The sequence below is a fragment of the Camelus ferus genome, chromosome X (genome assembly GCF_009834535.1).
Source record: "Camelus ferus isolate YT-003-E chromosome X, BCGSAC_Cfer_1.0, whole genome shotgun sequence".
NCBI lineage: Eukaryota > Metazoa > Chordata > Mammalia > Artiodactyla > Camelidae > Camelus > Camelus ferus.
In genome coordinates this window covers 29,807,918-29,827,746 of record NC_045732.1, presented here as the reverse complement: position 1 = coordinate 29,827,746, position 19,829 = coordinate 29,807,918, and the positions used below count along the sequence as shown (strand labels likewise).

At 33.4% G+C, this 19,829-nt stretch overlaps 1 protein-coding gene across 2 annotated transcripts in view; it reads left to right on the top strand.

Annotated features, from left to right (window-relative positions):
- Positions 1-19,829, top strand: part of LOC102523807 (dystrophin) — a 647,651-nt gene that overhangs the window by 523,085 nt on the left and 104,737 nt on the right. For both annotated transcript variants that reach the window (XM_032475797.1, XM_032475796.1), the window contains exon 35: positions 13,335-13,499. In XM_032475797.1, the coding sequence (XP_032331688.1) occupies positions 13,335-13,499 (165 nt within the window). The remainder of the gene's footprint in view (positions 1-13,334; positions 13,500-19,829) is intronic.

Here is a 19,829-nt window from a genome sequence, read left to right as displayed (position 1 = left end):
TAAGTTGAGTGTTATATTTAAATAGTTAATTTTTTTAATGAAACTTCTAAAATTGAGGCTATGTGATGATTCAGTGTATTTTTTCCCTTTTCTTCTCCAAAGATCATATTTTGGACTATAGTAATCTATGTAAAATTAACAGAAGAGAAGCTTTGATTTTAAAAAAAATTCTATTATTAAAGTAGCTAATTTTTCCTGACATCTCAAGGGCTGTCTTGATAAATATTAACCTACTATAATTTGTTATAATTTCTCTTCTTTGGGTAAAATTACACAGATCCTGGCTTAGTTTCCCATGAATTTTGGTCAAATGAACAAAAATAAACAAACACAAAATAAGAAACAATGATGGTTCTTAAGAATCCAAAGGACCTTTTTCTATATCAGCTGGGCTGCTGCTAAGATCTTTTAAGCAAATACGAACAAAGACTGCTGATGAAAGAGTGTAAAATTCAAGTAGCTCTTTCCTTGTGTGAGAATGACTATGGTCTGGGAGAGAAGGGGAAAGGAAAAGACAGGGTTAATCTGTAACAACACATTCTGTGGTGTGTATATGTGTCATGTAAAATTACATTTTAACTTCTTTGTGAGTTTTATTGTCCTCTGGGTTTAAACAGTTTGTGATCAAAATCACATTATGTAGTAAAGAGTGTGTGGGTAGTTGGATAGTTAGGTGGGTGTAAATCCCTATAAAATCCATTTAGAAGATAAATGATAGCTATTGAAGTTTGGGCAAATCAATTTCACCAGTTCACTTTACTTGTCTAATGCCTCTGGGAGACATTATGGGGCTTGTTACCTAACTTTAGGGGAGGTTCAAATCAAGGTGAACAGTCAAAAAACCTTTTCCTTGGACTATGTGCATTATTAAGGATTATTTTACCGTGGAGTTCGTTGCTTATACTACAAACTAAGAAGTTAATGAACAGGAATACAGGCTGGGAACACCAAGGTTTATTTAAAAGCCAGTATGAGTTTAGTGTAGTAATAAGGGTAGAGTTCTCCAAGGACTACAAACCTTTTTATTGTACATCAAATTTTACTGACTTTGAAATCTCCCTCAAAACATTCATTTACCTCATCATGTATTACGCATTTTAGATCTTCAGCAACAATAACAAAATTCAGTTTGTGGTAATGAAGTGCTTGTGCAATGAAATTAATATACACTGTGATTTGATATAGAAAATTTACTAGTACATTCACTTAAATCTGGTAGCAGTATAGGAAATACAGATTTTTAAACATTGTAAGTGACAGCCACAAAAATTTAAAAAGAAAAGCCCACTTACTTTTAAACATAAATTTCAAGCATTATGCCACTGAGGGGTGACTGTCCTAAAAGTGAATTGTAATTGGAAACTTTAAAATTGTATATGGATTTATAATTTTTAAATGTCTGGTGGAATATAAGCATGATATATTTTTCAGTTGTATAGTCATTATTCTTTTATTAAATTCCCAGAGGAAAAGAAAATAAATGACCTTCCAGTGAGGGATATTTTACCATGAGACACTGGTAAAAAATAATTGACTATTGTGCCCCGAGAATATCTTTCCTAAGCTCTGGTTCTCTAGTAGCTTTAATTTATTGAGGTCAAAAAATATGCAGGGTGAAAAGAGGTCTCCAAATATTTCATACCAAATGTATTTTATCTAAAGGAAGATAATGTTCTATGTGAATTATTTAATTGATATTATTACATTTTGGAAGTTTAAAAAAAAAACTTTGGTTGGCTAGAGAGTATTTATTTAAGATGCATTCAGAGTGCACTGTTATTTAGCTTTTTTCAAGATGGAAAAGCATTGGCAGTGAAGATTTATATTTAGCCGTACAATGGGCGAGTTGAATCAAGTAAAAAAGCAATAGATTTATGGATAGTATCTGGGGCAGTGGCCTGAACAAAAATAGTTAGTAGGTAAATAGTCACTGAATTAATTGGGTGGGCAGTGTTTCTGCCAGTGCTGTAAGTAATGTAAATCTAGTCTTGACTCTAACTCTAGAATCCATGGTATCAGCATAGCTAACAAAATTAGTCAAGAATTGAGTCTTCTACATGTGTTCCTTAGTCCTCTTGACTTACCAGGTCCTACCCTTTCATACTCCTGTATTCCTCAAATCATATTTCACCAGTCCGCTGCCAAGCAAGACCTGTTCTCGCTGTACTGGGAAGCTTGAGTATTCACACATACACTAAAACAAGAAGCAGAGTCAGAAATGCAACATATGTGAGAACATAAGTACTTTGAAGACAGCTCTGCTTTTATTCCTCAGCTTTACCTTCCCCCTTATGTGTTCTATTAGCAAATGATTGGTTTATGTGATTGTTCTTTATATATATATATGTATATGTAATATATATATATATATTTCTGAAGCATAGTCACTTTACAATGTTGTATCAATTTCTGGTGTACAGCATAATGCTTCACTCATACATGAACATACATATATTCATTTTCATATACTTTTTCACCATAGGTTACTAAAAGATATTGAATATAGTTTCCTGTGCTATACAGTATGAACTTATTATTTATCTATTTTATATGTATTAGTATCTGCAAATCTCGAACTCCCAATTTAACCCTTCCCACCCACTTTCCCCAGGTAACCATAAGTTTGTTTTCTATGTCTGGGAGGCTGTTTCTGTTTTGCAAATAAGTTTGTCTTTTTTTAAGATTCCACATATGAGTGGTATCATATGGTATTTTTCTTTCTCTTTCTGGCTTACTTCACTTAGAATGATGATCCCCAGGTCGATCCATGTTGCTGCAAATGGCATTATTTTATTTTTTATGGCTGAGTAGTATTCCATTGTATAAATATATATGACTTCTCTATCCAGTCATCAATCAATGGACATTTACATTGTTTCCATGTATTGGCTATTGTAAATAGTGCTGCTATGAACATTGGGGTGCATATATTTTTTTGAATTGAAGTTCCCTCTGGATAAATGCCCAGGAGTGGGATGCTGGATCATATGGCAAGTCTATTTTTATTCTTTTGAGGAATCTCCATACTGTTTACATAATGGCCGCGCCAAACTACATTCCCACCAACAGTATGGGAGAGTTCTCTTTTCTCCACAGCCTCTAACATTTACCATTTGTGGACTTTTGAGTGATGGCCATTCTGACTGGTGTGAGGCGACACTTCATTGTAGTTTTGATTTGCATTTCTCTGATAATTAGTGATAGTGAGCATTTTTCCATGTGTGTATTGGCCATTTGTATGTCTTCATTGGAGAATTGCTTGTTTAGGTCTTCTGCCCATTTTTGGACTGAGTTGTTTGTTTTTTGTTACCAATTTGTATGAGCTGTTTATCTATTCTAGAAATTAAACCTTTGTCAGTTGCACAATTTTCAAATATTTTTTCCCATTTCATAGGTTGTCTTTTGTGTTTTATTTATGATTTCATTTGCTGTGGGAAAGCTTATAAGTTTAATTAGGTCCTATTTGTTAATTTTTGCTTTTATTTCTGTTGCCTGGATAGACTGCCCTAGGAGAACAATGCTCAGATTTATGTCAGATATTTTGCCTATGTTTTACTCTAAGAGGTTTAGAGTGTCTTGTCTTGTGTTTAAGTCTTTAAGCCATTTTGAGTCTATTTTTGTGTATGGTGTGAGGGAGTATTCTAACTTCACTGATTTACATGCAGCTGTGCAGTTATCCCAACACCATTTGCTGAAGAGACTGTGTTTACTCCATTGTAATGTTCTTTCTTCCTTTATCAAAGATTAATTGACCAAAAGTTTGTGGGTTTATTTCTGGGCTCTCTATCCTGTTCCATTGATCCATATATCTGTTTATGTACCAATGCTGTATTCCCATCAATTTCTCCTTTTATGTCTGTTAGTATTTGTTTTATATACTTAGTTCCTCCTATATTGGTTGCATATATGTTACTGAGTGTAATATCCTCATCTTGTATTGCTCCTTTGATCGTTATATAGTGTCCTTCTTTATCATTTTTTATGACCTTTGTTTTAAACTCTGTTTTGTCTGATGTGAGTGTTGTTACTCTTGCTTTCTTGTCATTTCCATTTGCATGAAATATCTTTTTCCATCCTCTCTCACTTTCAATCTATGGTGTCCTTCACTCTAACGCAGGTCTTTTGTAGGCAGCATATTGTAGGCTTTTGTTTTATTATCCAGTCTACCACTCTGTGTCTTTTGATTGAAGCATTTAGTCCATTGACATTTTTGATAATTATTGATAGATATGTTTATTGTCATTTTAACTTTATTTTCCAGTTGATTTGGTATTTCTTCTTTGTTCCTTTTTTTCTTTCTTTTACTGGTTAGATAATTTTCTTTTGTATAAGTTTGGTTTCTTTTTGGTTTTTATGACTCTATTGTATGCTTTTGATTTGTGGTTACTTTGTTTTTCAAGTATGTTAACCCATTACTATATCTGTTTTCTTTAGACTGGTGGTCATGTAGGCTCAAACACATCCTAAAAAGAACAAATTAAAAAAAAAAAAATACGGAAGAAAAGAGAGAAAAACCCTATATTTTCTTGCTCCCCTCTCCCACCTATTATGATTTTGATGTCTTATTTTACATTTTCTTGTTTATTCTCTTACAACTCATTGTAGTTATCACATTTCCAATTAGGATTTTCTCCTTTCTATAGTGTCCTGCTTTTTTTTCTATTTAGAGTAGACCTTTCAATATTTCTTTTAGTATAGGTTTAGTATTGCTGAATCCTTTCAGTTTTTGCTTATCTGTAAAATTCTTTCTCTCTCCTTCTATTCTAAAGAATAGATAGAAGATCATAGGTTGTAGCTTTTCCTCATTCAGGGCTTTGAATATATCTTGCCACTCCCTTCTGGCCTGCAGTGTTTGTGTAGAGAAATCAGCTGAGAGCCTTATGGGTGTTCCCTTGTAATTAACTCTTTGTTTTTCTCTTGCTACCTTTAGAATCAATTTTCATCTTTAACTTTGGCTATCTTAATTATAATATGTCTTGGTATGGGTCTGTTTGGGTTCTTCTTGTTTGGGACCCTCTGTGCTTCCTTTACTTGGATATCTGTTTCCTACTTTAGGTTTGAAATGTTTTCAGTCATGATTTCTTCAAATACCTTTTCAATCCCTTTTTCTCTCCTTCAGGACCCCTATTATGTGTAGGTTGGCATGCTTTATATTATCCTATAGGTCCCTTATATTGCTTTCATTGGTTTTTATTTGCTTTTTTGTCTATTGTTCTGATTGGGTTACTTCTGTTATCCTGTCTTCTAAGTCACTTATTCATTCCTCTGCATTGTCTAGTCTGCTTTTGAGTGCCTTTAGCTCAGCTCTTATCTGAGCAATTGCACCTCACTGTTTGAATTTAATTTCTGTATTTCCTAGTGAAGTTAAACAATTTAATAGATTTATAAGTCAGTTATAGTTGCTTTTTCATGAATTGTCTATATCTGATCCTTTTGGTTTTTTTGAGTATTTCTTCTTTTTCTGTTGATCTATGACAATGGCTTTATCTTAAGACTGTCTAAAATTATATAAGATAGACTGTTTTGGTTTTGATTTTTTTCTTTTACTTATTTTATTTTTATGTTACAGAGTTTTATATTATTATAAACTTGATCACTTTAAACTTTTTAAATAAAAATTATAACTTTTACAACAAATTAAAAGAGCACTTACCCATATTTTTATTAATTTTATGGTTTTATTTTTTACATCTAAAATTTTATTCACCTGGTATTTGATTTGGCCTTGTATGAAATAAGAATTTTAAACTTAACTCAAGCATGATCTATATTTTTAAACATGAAAGGCTCAGAATTCAGCATTTATAGTTAATTTGTTTGGAAATAATGCTAACTTATTATACAAATTGCTACTTACATGAATTGACAATTTTCTATTACTATTCTTAATCATATAACCACTTATTTTATGTATGTCTTTATTTTACATTGAATGACAAATCTACCAAAATATGGAAATTACTTTTTACAGTTATATGAAGATCATTTAATCATGACTTTGGATTAGTCATAATTCAACAATTTATTCAGTAAGCAATCTAATTTATCTTGTAGTCTCTATATAATAGACAATCATGAATTAATAAATGTTAATAGTAATTTGTTTCCAAAATATGTTTATATTTGAAGTATGATGAAATACATTTTAATATGAAACAATATACATTAAGTTGACTTCTAAATGTTTATCTCATTAATGATAATGAAAGTTAAAGATATAGATTGTTCCCATAAGAATGAAAACTTTTGAAAAGCATGTGTTTTAATATTCTGTTTATCAAGTAATACATTCGATTTTGAAAGATAGCAGGAAGTATGTTTTGAGAGGGCAGATAAAAGGAAAGGGTGGAATTTGGAGTCTGGAAAACCCAGATATTTAAAGCCAAGTTTTTTCACTTACTAGTAACCTTAGAAATATTATTTATAGTTTTGAGCCTTAATTTCCTCATTTATTAATTTTAGAAGATAATATATATAAGATCATAGATGAGATTAAGGGAAGTAATAAGTAAAATCTGTTACATAGTATCTAAAGCATATTTTAAATCTCTGTTATAACACTAATTTTTGTTGTTGTTGCATGTATTTTGGAGGGCTAGCCAGCCACCCAAGCAGTACTATCCATATATTTTAATTTAACATTTAAAATATATAAAATAATACTCTTTTTGTATGATAACTTGGAAATGGCCAAAATATATTAACTTAAATACAGTTATCTTTAATTGATAAACTGCCGAAAATTAGCTTAATAATTTGGTGCATATATTTTCAGTCATTTAAAAAATAAGTGTATGTGTATCTACTTGTAGATACTTATATGAAAAATATACACAGAAAATCAAAGACATAATTTATGTGTGGTGTATAACTTATTTTTTTTACTAATTAATATGTAATGAATATTTTTTCAGTATAATAGAATGTTTTAATGATATGTATTTTAATAGGTGCAAAGTATTCCATTATATGGATGTAACTTTTTCTACATGGGGGATTTTGTTTTAATTTTTCACTAGTAAAAATGACAGAATTGAGCATTCTTGTCACATATCTCTGTATATCTCGGATATTCCTCTTGACAATTTATAGAAGTGGAGTTTTCTAGTTGAAAGGAATGAATACTTTCAAGACTTTTAAAATGTTTTCATGTAATCTTTGAAATTGAAGGACAAGAGATGCATAGAAAATAAGAAATGCACCAATAATAAGAATATAAATTGACCAGATTTTTAAAAGTTAGCATACCTATGCTAACTAGCAACTAGATCAAGAATTGGAATATTACCCTAGGAGTCTCCCTCATACTTCTTCCCAGTTATTAACTTTTTTCCAGCTACAACCCTCCCCCAAGAATAAGCATTCTTCCGACTTCTAATACCTGTATTAGTTTTGCCTGTCTTTGAAATTAATATAAATGGAATCATAGCATATATACCCTTATGTTTAACTTCTGTTCATCATTATTTTTATGAGATTCTTCTATGCTATCGCATGTACCATAGGCTGTTTTCTTAGTCTCTTTACATATTGTGTGAATATTCCATAGTTTTTCTATTCTTCTGTTGCTAGACATTTGGGTTGTGTCTAGTTTGAAACCATTATGAATAACGCTGTTATGATTTGCATGTCCTTTACTGTGTATATGTACATATTTCTTCAGAATATACTTGGAAACAGAATGCCAGGATCATAAGATATGTATATGTTTGGCTTTGGAAATACTGTCAAACAGTTTTGCAATATGTTTGTACCAATTCACTCTCACCAGCAGTGTATGAGAGTTCCCATTGTTCCACATCTTCATCATGAGTATGTATCATAATTTTTTTTTTTAGTCATTCTGGCGGATGTGACCTGGTATCTCATTGTGTTTTAATTTGTGAGCCTCTGATGATTAGAGGCATTTTTATATCTACTTATGTGAAGTCCTTGTGCAAATCTTTCGCCCATGGGAAAAAATAGTTACCTGTCTTTTTCTTATAGATGTCAGAGTTCTTTGAATACAAGTTCTTTGTCAGATATATGCATTGTGAATATCTTCTTCCAATCTGGACCTTGCTTTTTTCTTCTAATGGTATCTTGATGAATGAAGTTCAGTTTGTCAGTCTTTTCATTTATGACTAGTGCTTTTTGTGTCTTATTTAAGAAATAATCACTTACCCTAAAATTATCACGATATTTCCTGTGTTAAAGTTCTTTCAGAAGCTTTTATTGTTTTGTCTTTTCCATTGAAGTCTGCAGCAATCTGGAATTGATTTTTTGTGTGTGGTATAGAGTAGGAGTCAAGATTTTTATATATATATATATTAATATACAATTAACCTGGAACCATTTAGTAAAAAGATCATCTACAATCCACTTAACTAAAGTGGACACCATTGTCATAAATTAGGTAAATATATGTAATCTATTTGTTTCCACAGCAATACCACACATAATTAACTGTAGTAAATATTGATATCTGCTTGTAAATGTTCTCAAATTTTGTTATTTTTCAAAATTGCCCTGGGTGTTTTGGGCCCTCTACATTTCCATGTAAATCTTAGAGTTGACATGCCATTTTTTATTAGAAACTAGCTGCTACAATTTTGATTGGGATTGCAGTAAATTTACACATTAATTTGAAGATAACTGATATCTTTACATTATTGGAGTTTTCAGTTGGTTCCTTCTATTAGCTCCTTCCAGTAGAGGAACAAGGTTATATTCCTCTGTTTGCTTAAGTTTTCCCTAATTTCTTAGTACTGTTTGTAGTTTTTAGGGTGGAAGTCTTGCATTTTGATATGAATTACTCCCTACAAATGTAAGAATTTGTGCTCCAACAAACATCATAAGAGTGCTTACTTTGCAGAACTTTGATAAATACCTCTTACAAAAGTCAATATAATAGGCAAATGATGATTTACATTGCTGTTTTAATTTGCACTTCATTGAATGCTTAGTTGTTGGACTTTTGTTTATTAGCTGTTTGCATTTTTGTCAAATTCCTATTTATAATCTTTATCCAATTTTCCAGTAGATTCGCCATCTCTTCCTTCTTTGGAAGATTTTATTATATGTAAGAATATGACCCTTTGTCGGATAGGTGCTACAAGTATTCCCAGTTGTTACTTGTTTTTAATTTTGCTAATTGGCTTTAGTTTCCAGATAAATAAACAAATATTGTATTTAAAAGTTTATTTACATCCCTGTCACTTCTGGAGGGCTGCTTGACATCAATATTTTATTCCAGTTCTGTTATTATTAATTTTTTACACTTAACACTTGAATTTCTCTAGAATATTTTTGGTGTAAGAGATGAAGTCAGTATTTAATATCTTTATTTCTAAAACAGACACTTCTGTTTATCATAATACTAAAACTTCTACACATTTGAAATAAAAATTCAAAAATTGAAAGAAAAGGAGGCTAATCTTGTGAAATTAGGTCAATATTTGGTTAGATACTAACTTAACACATAAGGAAATTCAATGTGTTTGTTTTCTTTCGCCACAGGGGACAGGTTGTATGAAGAGTTGATTTCATGATACTTAAAAAGAGTATTAGGAAAAATCACTCATTTTACTAGTAAAGTTTTTCTGTCCATATATTGATAAGAATAGTAAATAGTAAATAATAAATTGCTTTAAAATACATGGAAACTGGCACAAAACTTAGTTTTATTTTACATCACAAATTATTCACATCCATTATCTTTTTCCATGAACTACATAGATGCCATCAATTCCTGAAGACTGTTTTGAAGGGAGGAGAGGGAGCACAAAAACTATATACTAGAAGGTCTCAAATTCCACTCTATCATTAACTAAGTGATATTGTATTAGGAAAATACTCAGAAGATTTTTGACTGATGGCTTTATATGTGGTATATCCTATTAATAATGATTTGTTATTAAAATACATAATTTCTTATCACTCTTTTTGGTACCCCAAAAAACTAGTAGTTTCCATTTCTGAATTAACTTATTTTTTTGCAAAGGTAATACATTTTTATTTTTTAAAAATTAAGAAATATGGTGAAAAATCCCTCACCCCATCCACCATCTGCCCTACCATCACCAAGCATTGATTTTAGTTCCAGTAATACATCTATGACATGAATTCCTAGAAGTAAGAGTTCTGTGCCAAAGGTTATAGGCATTTGATAGATATTGCCAAATTGTCTTCCACAAGGGGTATGCCAGTATGTACATCCCACTGGCCATGTATGAGTCTGAATTTTCCACAGCTTTGGCAGCATAGTGTGTTTTTAGACTTGAATTTATGTCTGTACAATAGCTGAAAGCTTTAGATCTCACATTGTGGCGAAAGCATAACTTCTCTTTGTACATTTAAAATCGAGTTGTGTTTTCTTTTTGTAAACAGTCCTTAACTTTTGTCCAATTTTCTTTTGGGTTGTTGGCCTTTTTCTTATTAATTTGCAGAAGTTCTCTTGTGGGTTAGGAAAATTAATACATTATCTGAGATATGAGCCACAAACTTTTTTTTCATAATTGTCATTTGTCCTTTAACTTTGCTTTTAGTTTTCTTTGCCATACATAAATTTCTGATTTTATGTAGTCCAATCTACTAATATTTTTGTTTTTTACTTAACACTGTTTAACTTGAGGATAAAATTACATTTTTATGTCATTGCCTACACTGGGCATCTGTTGTTTCTTACATTGAAAAAAAATTAATCCTGAATTTGGAAATTGTTGGCCTTTCATTCAGCAGATATTTATTGAAGGCTTATCATGTGGAGGAACGTAGTTCATCCAGAAATTCAATGTAAATAACAAATTAAATAGTGTAAGATAAATGCTATGATGGTGAGAAGCACAAAGTCTGTCCTGTCCTATCTCTGTTACCAGGAAGGGATGGGTTGGGAGTATGAAAAGGAAACTAACAATCTTAGTTAAAATGTGTACAGATTTCTGTGCTTATACATGAAGCCTAAGTGAAATGTGAAGTCTTTTATGATCAGATATAAAAATGAGTTCACAGCTCGATTTTAGAGATTTTGAGAATCTATGACGGTGATTATCTCCAGTAGCTTCAGGATCTAGGGGCTCTTAGATGCTGTAAATTGAAGGTATAAAATGCCTTTTACATGTACTTGTGAGTAGAAAATGACCCAATAAAAATAAAATGTTTACTTCCTTATAAATGCTGGAAAAGATAAGTTGAGCAAATTACTAGATTATTATATGCTTGGAATTATATTTGTGATATCAACTACCACACACTCACATACACACACACACATATATATATAAGTAGAGTTTAACACCATGGATGTCCTTATAGGGCAGAACTCATGAAAGACATATAGGCCTTCATCCAATACCATATCTACTTGGCTTTCTAGTAGGATATAAGCCAAACAAAGCAGGTACGGCATCACGGTTCATTATTCACGGGCTAATATTCCACGCTACCAACACACATTGCTTCTTTTGACTCCTTAGCCACACAGGGAGAAGCTGCCAGGGGTGAAAAACAGAGTTTGTGCAGGTCACTTTAAATAGAGGCCACAACCTCTGTTTCCTTTCCATCTTTTACTGCTTTTATTTAGTCATACAGACCCAAGGTTTGTATTTCAACTCACAGCTTCGCCAATCCAGACATAGTTTCATACAACAAACAAAGAAGACCCAACATTTCCCTTTCATCTTAAAGTTAATGTTTCAAGGAAACACTGTTGTAGGAGAAGAAGGTCAGTCCCAGGCTGGCCAGCATCAGCCCTGACTGGATGTTAACCCTATACTCGTGCATATATGTGTGTGTGTGTGTGTGTGTGTGTGTGTGTGTGTGTGTGTGTGTGTATGTGTGTGTGTGTCTATATATCAATGTACTTACAACATATGTCAAAATGTACGTTGTCTACATATAATAAGAGCTTACGTAAAATTCCTTCCCCTAAAATTAATTGATTGCTTATTTTATCCATGAATGTATCTCCTTTTCACCTCACACTTTTGGGTCCAATTAAAAAAGATAATGTTCATTAGTTAGTTCTTTTAAAAGTTTCTAAAACAATAGTTCCAAAGTATGGGGCATTGTTTAGATGAGGTACCACTATGTTAGTATGCTTATCTAGTTTACTTTAAAAATATTCTCTATTATTATTCATAATGTGATAATATTATATAATAGAGGTATATTATGACATCTGTGTTCATATTACAGTGCAATGTTATGTTTATATTATTAGAAGAGTATTGTTAATAATACAAAGAGTTGCCATTGCAATTTCACATTCTTTATTCCTGTGTACCCTTGTTTTAGCCCTTGCTAATCTGAAGAAAGAGGCTTTACTCTTGCTTAGACTTGAACTTGAGCAATAATCACTAACATTTAATTATTTAATTATCATTTACTATCATGCTGAATATTGCTCTAAGCTATTTACAAGGATTACCTTATTTAATCCTTGCAGTGACCCTATAAAGCAGGTGCTATCATTGTCCCCATTCTATAGAGGAGGCATTGAGAGTTAAAGAAGACTTGACTAAAGTGCTATGAAAAGTATGGAATCACGACTTAAAACCAAGCAGCCAACTCTAGCCTTCACAGTATTGAACCGCATACCATACTACTTCCTAAGTTATTTAACATTCTTCAACCTGGGATAAAATTATGAGAGGATATGAAATTAGGATAATAGTATCTATATAGAGTTGTTGAGCAGATTAAAGATGGCAATAAATGTCAAACTTCCAAACATGGTGCTTGGTGCATAGTAAACCCTTAATAAAAATAACTAATAATCATTCCATGATAGTTTACTCTAATTCAAATGTTCTTTTTACTTTTCATTCCAATCGTCTTATACTGTTTTACTTGGTTATACTAGATCTCTCAAGCTGCAGCTCACAAAAATGCTTATTACCTTACCAATTTTCTTTGTGCATAAAAGATTTTCCTTGCACAATTTTCCGTAACATAAAAGAAAGTTAGTGGCCAGTATAAAGGCAGAGTGTCTGGCATACAATACACAAGGCATCGTTCTGTTTAATGACTGAGTGGGTAAGTGAAGCGTACACTCCTTTACTTTTATCAGTTGGAGTTGGGTGTGTATTTGTGTGGGTGTACACATTGTGAATTTCCAAAAAAAAAAAAAACGATTCTTGTCTTTGAAGGGTAGAATTTTTGGACTGTTAATCAGTGATTTGTAATACATGGATTAAATCCTAACATGTAACACATGTAAGTAATCAATACCATGCTGTTAAAATACCAAATTCAGTAAATTTCTATAACATGTCATAATGATTAACTTTTGAAAATCTTTCTTTTTTGCATTTCAATTTAAACCATGAGAATCTTCTACTTTTTTTTCCTTGCAGGTTTCTAGAGTTTTACCTGAGAAACAAGGAGAAATTGAGGATCACATAAAAGACCTTGATCAGCTTGAAGAGCAAATAAATCATCTGCTTCTGTGGCTGTCTCCTATTAGGAATCAGTTGGAAATTTACAACCAACCAAATCAAACAGGACCATTTGACATTAAGGTAGGGACTCTTTGCTCTAAATATTATTTTCCAAAAGAGTGGCAATATCACTGAACTAAATTTCTCATTCTTTATGACCATCATCATGATCACCATCATCATTGTTGTAATGTTAATTATAAAATTAATTATGATTATTACTTGACTAGCATTTTCTGTTTTGTCTTCAAGTGTTTGCTAGTAATAATGTATTCATTAAACTCATATCATTAGAATGTCTTCATCATATTTGTTACAGCAATCCATTTTCCATCCCTGCTTTAATTGTACTTAATATGTATTTGTAGACTTCTTATATAAAACTGAAGTCATTTCAGACCAAGTGCCTACAACATGTAGGCTGTTTAGTAGACATTATATCCTCTCAGACTCACTCCAGTTTACCTTTCTGTCCTCTTATTCTGCCAACCTCTTCTTCTATTCTAGACTGAACAAATTCTGTGGTATCTTTATATACATGTGGTTTCATGCCACATCTATGTTCTTGATCTTCTCTCTTCTTTAAATGACCGCTTTCTCTTTTTTTTGCATGATGAATATTCCTTCATCCTTCAAGCCAGAATTCAATGTCATTGCTTCCTCAAAGCCTTCTTACATACCCCTAGTAGAGTGAAAAACCCTTTTAGGATTTCTTGTAAACCTCGGTATCTATCTCCTTCCTATAGCCTAGTACATTTTTTGAGACTTAAATTTTAGAGACCTGAGTACCTCATTATGCTGTTCTTTGAATGCAGAGGGCATTTTCTTACTTATCTCCCTTGTTCTACTTACTTCTGAATACTCCCATCCCAGGGCCCAGTGTATGGTGTGTACTTGTTCGCATTTTTAAATCAATGAATAAAGATGTTAATGAGGCATCCAGGGTAGTAATGAGATGTTATAGGAAAGCTTCGGGCTCCAAAGATGCCAATTGGACACCATCATCTCTTCCTTTTAGTGTCCCTGTACACATTGATTGTTCCTATCTTTTCCTCCTTTCGCAGGAGCCCATTTCAAGAATTTTTCCCTGTTTTGCATCTCCTGTGAACCAACAACATTAAGTAGTCGACCAAATAAACCAATTCAGTTGAAAGTGCAGCTTATTAATTAATGTAATGATGGGGAACTTAAGACTAAATAAGTTAAGTAACATCTATGAGAAAAGTTTTTTCTTTTAATTCATTGACTTAAATTATTCAATTTATTTACCTCTCAGGATTATAATAACCTAATGTTTTTGTCTACATTTAATTGATGTTTTGCTAGGAGATAAGGATAAAAGGAAGTGTGAGGATCTTTTAGAGAAGAGAGAATGAAAGTTTAGGAAGGATGGACTTAAGTGAGGAAAGGAGGGAGATTCAAAAAGTTTTGCCACAATTAAAATGATTAATATTTGTAAAGTACCCTCCACCCTCTTTGCCTTCCTTCTTCCTGACATGTTTACATCTACCATTCTGATAGCTACCCCTAAGAGCAGATGGTACTGTATAAGTCCCAGGTAGACATCATTTCATCAGTGCAAAACTAGGCTACTCAACCAGTGGCATGGTCTTGGGTTCAGTCTGACAATTAGATTCTAGTCATAGTAGGCTTTACCCCAAACAAATTTAGTTAGCTTTAAGAAAGTATACAGGACAAGTAACAACACAGCCAGTACAATGATGACACAGTGGAGGTCTTGGCACCAAAGTGTGACTTCTGATGGACCAGTGACACTGCCTTTGGGTCATGTGTGCTCATAGGAGTGCAAAGCACATCATCATTGAGAGAAGCCATCAGTTCTGGCATCCCTTCAGTTCTTCTACCTAGCTAGCATGTAGTGTCCTCAGAGGTATTTGACCAGCGCCCATTCTCCAGTGCAACTGCATCTCATCAATACTGATTTTTCATTACTCAGTGAATAATCTCAGCAAAGAAGTACAGTTACTTGGTTCAGTAAACAATAATCTCAGCCAGATTCTCAGTGATCTGGAATCAAGTATATCCTTAAGTATTTCTTGTTTTAATATTACAAGAGGAAAGGCCATAAACTCTTTGTTCTCAGCCAGACGTAACTATTTATAACTCAGAGAGAAAAGCACATTCCTTTACTTTTAAATATAACCTTCAGTTAAAATATGTTTCTTCATTAAAATAATGAAAAATATGTTCAATGTTAGCTATCTCTGTACATGGAATATATTTAAGAGAAAAGATAACAAAATGCTCTGATACAAACGGACTCAACCGAAGTGACTTTAGTCTGTGCACCCCAGAAGAGTTCTCAAATATTAAAAACTTTCTTTGGGCCTTTCTTTGTCCGCAGTCCATTGGTTCTTGCCAAACAGGTCCCTGCTGCTTAGAGTGAAAGCTACTCTCAGCTCTGTTAATCACTTTGCTTTATCAGAGCTACACGACACCACTCTCACTGCTGTGTGTAGTTTCCGAGAGTCATGATATTTGCCTCCTGCAGCTCAGTCTAAATCACTGAGGCGGCTGCTTTTTCCCTAGCAGTAGAACTCCTTGGCTTCAGTCCTCTGTACGTATTCTGAGTTTTTCATCTCTGGAGTGTGGATTTCAAAAATATTCCTTTAGCCTTTTTCTTCTGCTTGTTGCTGTATCCAAGGTAAAAAAAAGATCATAAAATCGTATATACAGTGACTTGAAAGATTCTCCTCATAATTCTCAGACCCCTAGCTTGTAATCAGGGAATAGTCACCTGTGTGAATAATTTACTGACTTACCTAGTTCTTTGTCCCTCTTTGTTCAGCTTCTATCTATAGTCACTGTCTCGTAATTGATTTACTAAGATTGTACAGAGTTCGTCTGCTACGAGATATGTGATTTTAATCCCTACAGCCTGATATAGTTCTCTGCTTAAAGCGATTACACTTCTTTTCTCGGTTAAAGATACATGGGAAAATGGACTTGGCTTAACTTTAAACTACTAGAAACCAAAAAGTTTGTATACAGCTTTGAACATTTGCCCATTTTTCAACACAGAGAAAGAAACACCTTTAAACAAAAATCTTAGGAATGAGTTAATGCAAAGAAAGTAGATGTACAAGGAGCCTCCATTTCCTAAATTTAGAGAAATTTTCTTTGTCTGGCCATGATGGCAATGGTTACCTCTGAAACTAACGGCCTAAAGCCTTGCCATCCAGGTCATTTGTTTTCTCAAGTCAAACTCAGAGCACCTGTTTGAAAAATATGTAATATCCTCTGTGAGCCTCAGTTTTGCCTGCTTGGCACTTCATGCTTATTGATGAACAGCTAGCTGTGTAATGAAACCCAAATAAAGAAAGCCTTAAGGGCTCTGTTCTAATACATTGTTTATGCTGGAGTGAAAATTGACTGCACATCGCTTGGTTTGTGCAATTTACTCCCGAAATATTCCTATTCAGGAAATCCTACAAATAGCAGTATTCATCTTGAAAATCACCTCACAGAACCCTTAGCAAGCTGAGGAACATAATCAATGAGATCGTGATGTGGAGGGTGCAAATTAGGCATAATCACAGCCCTTTCCCATCAGTCAGCCCACTAGAAGGCATGCCTTTGAATTTTGATTTCAAATGTACTCTCAATTTAGACACAAAATATGTTGATTTTAGATTTTAGAAATGATAATTGGATGCTAACAACCAGGGACCAGTTAAAATTTCTATAAAGGGTCTTATGCTTTTAATCTTTAATGAGTGCTTTCAAAAATGACCTGGAGGTATACTATTTATCTGACATAAAACTGCCTAACTACTGCTTTCCAAACTTGTTATTAAAATATGAGGTTGAGGCTAGACACATAATTTGTGTTGTCTTACCTACTGAAATATGCTCATATTGATGACAGGAAGGATTTTTTTCTTCCTCTCCAGATTGACTTTCCTTCTGTGGTCCATTAAAAAAATGTGACATAGTGTTGTATTGCCTCTTCCTTACTATGTAAAAAACTTAATTGTCCATAATGTCAAATCCACACTGAAAACTACCAAAGGACACAGTGGTAGTGACTAAATGTTAAAGTATCTGAACACCAAAAACCTTCTCTGTGTGTATCACACTGCTTTGAGTGTTGCCAAAGAAAACTTGCGTGGAACAATTTAATACACAAGTGAGACTTTATTCACAATTATTGCAATAGGAGAGAGAGAGATTGAACTTAACCTTCACTGAAACAAAAGGCAAGAAAGGTTTTAAGCTTTGGGATGAGCTATTGGGGAGGTACTGGAGGACATTAAGGGGGAGGATGGTTAATGTAATTAGGCCATCTGTGTTTGCTACTTGTCACTTACTGAAAGTAAATTACTATTCTCCCACAAGGACTGAGAGACAGGATACTATCCTTCCAAATGTTTACATTTTGAAAGGATGGCTCCCAGGTCTTTGAAAAGATACTCATAGGTTGTAAAAGATTTACATCTCAAAAGGGCAGAGAAGGAATTTACAATAGAACCTTTTCTAAAGTGAATGCACTAAGAAAAGAGATGTCAGGCCTGTAATCAAGAAGAAACCTGTCTCAATATTAATCGAGCTAAGGAGAATGTTAAGGAGATCTTTGTCAGTCCCTTTTTTTTTGTTCAAGAATAAACTAGGCTTCCTGTTGAACGACTTAGGAAAGCTAGTCCATGTAGCTCATTTTAGAAACTTTCTGTTGTTGAAAAACTAGTTGAACTGACTCAGACTTGGTAGGAGAAGATATTTACTGAATGGTGTCATCAAAAAAGTATTCAGTGATGGTGATTTTTCTATGCAATTAAGAAGACTGAAGATTAATTGTTGGAGCAGACTCTAAACCTAGTTTCTGAGTCCAGTGGGTAGGCACTTAAGAAATTTCCTAGATGTTGTATGGAAACATTTTTAGGCAATAGAGTGAGGACAGCAGTGGCCGGTTGATGGATTTCTTGGTTTGCAGTTTGAATGTTTTTGGTGATGGCATAGACATCAGAGAGGTTTTAGTAAGGCGGTCCATAGTCATGGTTATTTTCTGGGGCAGAGCACGGAAGATGTGGGAGTTCTGGTGAGCTCCCCGAGTAGCCCACACAGCAGCAGCTCCAGGCATGAAGGTTGTCCATAGATAATCCGCTGTGCTGCTGAGTCTTTCGAAGTGTATATCAGGTTATCCAGCTTCAACTCTCAGGGCTTCTTTAGATCCTAGGGAAGAAAATTTAGCTACAAGACAGTCTATACTCTAAATACGGATCTGGGCAGTCAGCTTTGAGTTCTTAGTTATGCCAAGTTAGGAGAATGGGAGAAAAAATTAGGAACATTAGTTTGGAAAGTTGTAGCCAGATACTGAAGGAAATGGGAATAATTGAAAATTTGGTAATGACTGACAAAATGTATACAACAGCAGGATCCAGTCCAGGTTGCAGGTAGGTAACAAAATCATGTACTTTACAAAGAAATGCAAAATAGCTCAAAGGCAATGAACAGGACCAGAATCTGATGACCCCCAAGAGTGTGCTATAGTTTTCTATTGAAACATAAAATTTTTCAATACAGTAACTTCCCATTTGATAAAAAATACTCAAAGTAAGATTATTCTTGTTTATAAAATAGGGCTGGGGTCTTTATTAACATAGATGGAGCAGGAATTGTAATTGACCACATAGGCTTTTTCAAGTCTTTCTGCTGAAAATTTTCACAAGGAATTTCATATTTGGCTTTTAAAGGTCATGAGTTTAAGACACCAAGCCACAAACTTGACATCAGATTTTTCCTGCAGTGTCTATAGATTTGGATAAATTCTTCTATTCTTAAAGTCTTTAAAATATCCTAAGATTTCCTGGGCCTGCCAGGAAGTGACCTTCCTTATTTACCTGCAATATTGGACATCCTGTAAGCCAGATACCAGGCCAGTTTTCCCAAGAAGGCTTTGTAAGCATTGTCTCCATAAAGTCAACTGTGGTTTTCCAAACCTGTCTGATCATGTCTGATTCTGTGCACATCATTCTTAAATATGACATTCCAGTCAGAGTCTTGGTTATATAATCAACTTTCTCAATTATATCATGTTACAAGAAGGACAGATTCTTATTGAAGCTATGCAAATAAATATATTGCCATGAAAAAAAGAATATTCAATAAGGACTTTGAATTCTGGACGGATCAGGCAGGGAGAAAAGCTAAATGTTTCATCTTTGTTCACAGCAGTATAATCTAATGAATTGTTATGAGTTATAGATAGCATAAGAAAAAGGAAAAAGAAGTTCCTTTAAGAAAATAAAACAATAAAATATTATTTTTTTTTAAAAAAAGCCTTGATCACATCATCCTTCATCAGCTCATTCAGTTCTTTGTGACTGATTCTTGTTTCACATGATCTCAGGTTAGAAGTTTTACAAACCTATCAGCTTCTCCACTAGAGTTCTG